The sequence below is a fragment of the Marmota marmota genome, unplaced genomic scaffold (genome assembly GCF_001458135.2).
Source record: "Marmota marmota marmota unplaced genomic scaffold, marMar, whole genome shotgun sequence".
Lineage (NCBI taxonomy): Eukaryota > Metazoa > Chordata > Mammalia > Rodentia > Sciuridae > Marmota > Marmota marmota.
This window is the reverse complement of record NW_026000137.1, coordinates 3,003,624-3,010,422: the sequence shown is the minus strand read 5'-3', so window position 1 is coordinate 3,010,422 and position 6,799 is coordinate 3,003,624. Positions and strand designations below refer to the sequence as shown.

Below are 6,799 nucleotides of genomic sequence, written 5' to 3'. Positions count from 1 at the left end.
CACGAGGATTACATTACCAACATTCGGCATTCTGGCCAAACTATTAGGGGTTCTAAGATTCTGCTAATTATGCTGAGGTCCAGGCTGGGATGGGGAGGTGTCAGGATCCCGGGCAGTGATGGGTCACAATCCCTGAGCAGAGTCCGCCTGTGCAAACCCTCACCCAGGGACGGCTACACTCCCACTGGCTAGAGTTGCCAGGCCTGAGGAGCCATGTGCTGGCCGAGGACATGGGGCCAGATCTTCCTGCCGGTTTTACTTTCCCTCTTTCTAGTCCAACTGCTTATCAGCTTCTCAGATAATGGTTTTTCCCAAATGTACAGAAAAAGAAAGGAGGAGAAACAGAAACGAAAGTCTTCGATTGAAGAAGGTGAGTGCACCGGACCTGAGGCAGTCTTTCCGGGACTGAGCTGTCCTAGCTCACTAAAATGTCCATCTCAGGAAAACTTCCACGTGGGGGCTGGGGTTGTGGCTCAGTGGTGGAATGATTGCCTAGCGCGTGTGAGGCACTGGTTCGATCCTCAGCACCACATAGAAGTAAATAAGTAAAATAAAGGTTTTGTGCCCATCTACAACTTAAAAAAAAAAATAATCTTTTTAAAAATTTCCATTTGATATTTGGGCAAAGTCACTTTTAAAGGCTAGACATTTTGGGGAGAAAACCCTATTAAATTGTACTCGATTTGCTTTGTGGATTAAAACAGGTTTAAATTTGGGAAAGGGATGTTTTTCTCCTTCTTTTGGCATGACCTACATATATCACATAAACTTTATGCTCTGAATAAGCTGCTGAAATTTATTCTAAAAAGACCACACTCAATGACCATAATGGCTCCTTTTCCTTAATGTTCTAAGTTCTTAGCTAATAAATTGCTTAATTTGTTGTCTTTTCCCCCCTCTTAAGAACTAATTATTTCGCTTTGAAAGCTTTCCTTTGTTTTCCTTCCCAACTGAAGAAATTTTGAAATGTTAAAAGTCATGCTGAGTTGAATTCATGGACCTCAAAATAAGGTTTATAATATCTTAAATTGGAATTGTATAGATAGAATAGAGAGAGAGAATTACTCAGAAAATCTTGGCCCTATAAAGCCAAGATTGCCATTTTTAGGAAGACAGAATAATTACTGCTGTCTCATTTCCAGAGTATAAAAGAATGCTAGCTATGTGTAAGCAAATCAGTCTTCCTTATTAAAACCCAACCCACAGCTCTCAGCTTTGTACTGAAATAAGAATCTCCTTTGAGGGGGAGGGAGAGGGGATGGGCAAAGACTGAATCAAAGAAACTATCTTGCTTCCTGTGTCTCATTTTCTCCATAGATTTTTTTTATGTTCTTGATCACTTCTAAACACAATCCTAAACTGTGTTCCAGTGTCACTCTGGCCCCTTCTTATAAACATCACCTAGGAGCCTAAACCAAAGGGTAGAAACAAATCTTTTCCTTGGTTGCCTAGCAAAAGGAGTCATACATATAGTGGAATTTTTCAAAAGACTTTATTAAAATGCTGAAGAAGAACAACAACAACAAAAAAGTAAACAGACAAAACGAATTTAAAAATCACAGATAACAGTCTGGTCTCCAGAGATGAAAGTTTCTGATTCTAGCTAGCTCAGCTGTAGGGCTGACCAACCCTGGTCCATGCTTCTGAGGAAACAGCTTGAGTCAGCAAGTCAGGAGCTCCCAGAGAGTTTGCCTCCTAGCCTCAGGCAGGTTCCCCATTGTGCTTGCACTTAACTTTCCCATTTAACAAGGATCTGGATTCTTAGACATCATACTTTTCATTTCCAACACCTAGAAACCCTCACTGAAATCCTCACCTACACTGCTACTTGTGCTCTGAGTGACAGGTAACAGACAAGACTGTGTAGCATTTCCCATCAAGCCTTGAGTTTAGGTAAATATTTACTAAAAAGTGGCTTAGTTTAGTGACTGAAGTTGAATTTTCAGGTTTAAGTATTTCTGCCCCTAGCAGAAATAGAATTTGGGCCTTATGCAGAAATATGATAAAAAAACAATTCTGGTATTGAAAGGCCTGGATCTAATTCCACCTCTTCCATGATGCCTTCCTTGATCTACCCAATCTGAGTGAATAGTTGATTCTATATTTAGCTGTGCCTCTTTGACAATTCCTATTTCATTCTGAAAGGCAGACCAATGGCAGAGATGAAAGGACAGAGGCTCTTAATGCCTGGACTCACGGCCCAGCTTCATCATTTGCTAGGCCCATATATACCATGGCAGTTTTGTTATCAGTAAAATGAGAATAGTGTCATCCTCAAGTTGTCACTGTGAGGCTCAAATGAGTTCATACATATTATGCATTCACAAAACTGGTGCATGTAAGTGCGTGTCTAGTTTTGGGGGGGAAAAAGATGAGGGCAATAAGAATCCCTGAAAAACAAAAAGCAATTGAGACCAGACCGATGGAAAAAAAAATCACAAATAGGAGAGGATTAAAGTCCTTACAAGACCAGCAGCTGTAAATACAAAGAACCTTAGGGAATATGTAGAGCAACTTGTCAAGTAATCTTGGAGCACTACTGCTGATTGCCCCTCCACTTTCAATTGTCTTAAGCAGCAGACAGTAGAAACAGCAGAGGCAACTACCCATTATTGGCAATGAATGTAAATTCTTGGCCTAGAAAGCAAGCAAAAGATATATATGATCTGCCTGGTACAGTGGTGCACACTTGTAATCCTTGGTTCCTAGGAGGCCGAGGCAGGAGAGTTGCAAGTTAGAGGACAGCCTCAGCAATTTAGCAAGACCCTGTCTCAAAATAAAAATGTGGGGATGTAGTTCAGTGGCAGAGCACCCTAGGTTCAACCCCCCAGTATCTCTCTCTCTCTCTCTCTCTCTCTCTCTCACACACACACACACACACACACACACACACACATACACATGCACATGCACACACTCATACACAAAAGATACGCTGACAACACATTGAGCCTGATACCATGTTCCAACCCTCTCCCTTTATTATTACTATTATTACTATTTATTATTACTAATTATTACTATTAATGCTATTTCTGCCTCCATAATGCATTAATAGCATTAATAGTAATAATTAGTAATAATAAATAGTAATATAGTAATAATAAATTACACCTAGACCAAAAAAAATTCACACAATCTAGAATCACAAAATCCAATGGATAAAGAACCAACTTATTAAGAAACATTTAATAGATTAAAAAAATTGAAACTATAAATTCTGAATATATTCTCACAGAGGATGGAAAGGAAAATATTCCAAAGGAGATGCCTAAGGTAGCAAACAGACCTATATGCTAAAATAGACAGCGAGACTCCATGGATCAGAGAAAGACAGTTTATTACTCATAGCACAGCAAAAAGCAGGAGTGTCAGCATGGTAGCACCAGGTTTTGTGTTGTTTTGTGCTCCCAAATCCTATGGAGCAATACAATGGACCCATATGATAGCTATGATTATAGCCAGTTGTGTTGCAGCTAAGGAACTCAAGGGTAAGAGTTTGTGACTTTTAATAATAAGTTATAAAAAAAATTGAGTTTCCTGTAGAGTGAGTAGTTGTGACTATAATCCGATTGTGGTTACCCTGAGATATTCAATTAATTATACAGCTAGATGTAGAATAGTATCAGGGTCAAAGGTGATTAAACCAAGAAATTTGACACATTCAGCAAGAAAATGCAGGGGTACCCAGGGCCTAGGATGGTGGCCTCTCTCAAAACATTAATATTCTCATGGAGATATGCACGAAACAAGAACAAATTATTATGGAAAAGACTAAGTATCCTGAAAATTAAAAATATAAACAAGATGAACATAGTGAAAGAATAAATTAGCAAACTTAATGATAGAACCATGGAATTCTCATAGAATACAGTACAAAGGTCAAGAAATGTAGAACATGTAGAAAAAATAAAAGAGTTCATGCCAGTGTTAGTGTAATAGGAATGTTAGGAGGAGGGGGCAGAGAAATAAAAGAGAAGAAATAATGAAAAAGAATTTACCAAAGACATCTTTACATTTTTTTAAAATGTTTGGTTTGAAGCTAAAATATATAAACCATCGTAAGCAAGTGATTCTTAACTTTAGAAATTATATAAAATTAAAACATCTAGACACCTAAAGAGTCAAAAAGTTTAACACTCCCAGACTCTGTATAAAAAGTATAGTGAAGGCTATAAGTCAGCAAAATGAAAAATGAATCTAAGGGGTATATGTGAAATTTGAGAAATTGTAATAAGCAAAGAAACTAATAAATGTAAAATAACTGAGTCAATAGCAACTTAAATATATCATAGTTCATATAACAACCCCCAAATTAAAGCTATTCAATAGTAATAAAAATTCCATGTGATTTCTCCTCGGAAATCACATGGGGAGGAATTGGAGGAGAGTGAAATCATATTAGGATTTTTCTACAAGGAGAGAATGTATGTCTTAATTAGATAACAATAGAAAGGTACATATAAAATATCTTTTTATATATTTTTAATTCTAATTTGCTATATATGACAGCAGAATGCATTACAATTCATATTACACATATAGAGCACAATTTTTCATATCTCTGGTTGTACACAAAGTATATTCACACCATTCGTGTCTTCATACATGTATTTAGGGTAATGATGTCCATCTCATTCCACCATCTTTTCTAACTCCATGCCTCCTCCCTTCCCCTCCCACCACCTTGCCCAACCCCACTATGAATCAGCTTCCTTATATCAGAGAAAACATTTAACATTTGGTTTTTGAGGATTGGCTAGCTTCACTTAGCTATATTCTTCAACTCCGTCCATTTGCCTGTAAATGCCATGATTTTATTCTTTTATTGCTGAGTAATATTCCATTGTGTATCTATGCCACATTTTCTTTATCCATACATCTACTGAAAGGCATCTAGATTGGTTACACAGTTAAGCTATTGTGAATTGTGCTGCTATAAACATTGATGTGGCTGTGTCCTTGTAGTAAGCTATTTTTAAGTCCCTTGGGTATAGACTGAGGAGTGGGATAGCTCAGTCACAGCTCAATAATAGAAATAGGAGGCGTGACTTTTAAAGTGATAAAGGAAGTGAACAAATAATAGGTTAATGATATAAGAAACCTTGTAAATGTTTCTGAAGAAGGCAGCATATGTAGCAATATCAATATTTGATGAAGAAGAATTCAAGTTGCAAAATTACTAAGTAGGAAAATAAGTGATATTTCATATTGACATATAATAAAATACATCAAGATGACCTATTATGAACTGTTATTCACCTAACAACATAGTTTTGAATACACACATCAAATGCTGACAGAAATTAAAAGAATATTTGATAAATTCAAAACCACATGAATTCACTTGCCCATGTCCAAAATCAGTATATCAAGTAAATACAGTATGAGGCTATAGAGAATTTTAATATGTAAAACCTTCTTATTCATTTTTTCTCTTAGCTGTTCTCGAAAAATTCCAGATAACTTTATTTTTTAAACTATTAATTTATTAATTAATTACAATAGCAATAAAAAAGGAAGTTTTGATCTGATATATAGCATAATATATGTTGATGCTGGGCATCTCTAGGCATTTGAAATTGTGATCCTTCATGGAAGAAGAAAAGAGGACCAAGAATGGAACTTTATGGAGTAGCAACCATTTTGGATATTGGCTGTGTCAAGGAAACTCAAAAAGAATAATCAGAGATGTTTCAAGAGTACTAGGAGATGGGGCTGGGTTGTGGTTCAGCGGTAGAGCGCTTGCCTCCCACATGCAAGGCCCTGGATTCAATCCTCAGCACCACATAATAAATAAATAAGTAAATAGATAGATAAATAAAGTTATTTTAAAAAAGAGTACTAGGAGAAAACAATGCTGCAGGCATCATGAAAAATATAGTCATGAAGAAGGAAGTAATCAGATAGAAACTAACCATACAAGCATTAGGTCTTCAGGGTGAAGAATCTGGGACCTGAAAATTCCTTAGAAATAGCTAATAACTGCTACTTTGGTGAATTCATTTATGAATTCCAAAAGTTTTCTGGTAGAATTTTTTGGATTTTCTAAATACAGAATTATGTTGTTGGCAAATAGGGATAGTTTGAGTTCTTCTTTTCCTATTCATATACCTTTAATTTCTTTCTTCTAATTGCTCTGGCTAGAGTTTCAGGGATAATGTTGAATAAAAGTGGTGAAAGAGCCGGGAGCACTGACACACACCTGTAATCCCAGCAGCTTGGGAGGCTGAGACAGGAAGATCGCAAGTTCAAAGCCAGCCTCAGCAAAAAACGTGGTGCTAGGCAAATCAGTGAGATTCTGTCTCTAAATAAAATACAAAAATGAGCTTGGGATGTGGCTCAGTGGTCAGGTGTCCCTGAGTTCAATCCCTAGGACCCCTTACCCCCACCAAAAAAAAAAAAAAGGGAAAGAAGGCATCCTTGTCTTTTTCATAGTTTTTAGAGGAAATAGCTTTCAGTTTTTCTCCATTTAGAATGATGTTGGTCCTTGGGTTTAGCAATATATAGTTTTTACATAAAATTAAATGCATTCCTATGCATCAGTGATGAAAGCTACTGAAAGAGAAATTAGGGAAACTACCCCATTCCAGTAGTCTCAAAAAAAAAAAAAAAAAGCTGGGAATCAAATCTAACAAAAGAGGTGAAAGACCTCATACAGTGAAAAACTACAAAAACTGAAGCAGCAAAGGCAGTCACATACTACAAAAAGAAATTGAAAGACCTTAAAAAGATGGAAAGATCTCCCAATGTTCTTGAGAGACGGAGTGGTCGGCGTCTCTCAAGGCACACAGGGGAT

At 36.8% G+C, this 6,799-nt stretch overlaps 1 protein-coding gene across 1 annotated transcript in view; it reads left to right on the top strand.

Annotated features, from left to right (window-relative positions):
- Positions 1–213: 213 nt before the first annotated feature.
- Pttg1ip2 (PTTG1IP family member 2) overlaps positions 214–6,799 on the top strand; it is a 37,139-nt gene continuing 30,553 nt past the window's right edge. Inside the window, exon 1 of the mRNA XM_048785401.1 lies at positions 214–370. Coding sequence (XP_048641358.1) covers positions 214–370 — 157 coding nt within the window. The remainder of the gene's footprint in view (positions 371–6,799) is intronic.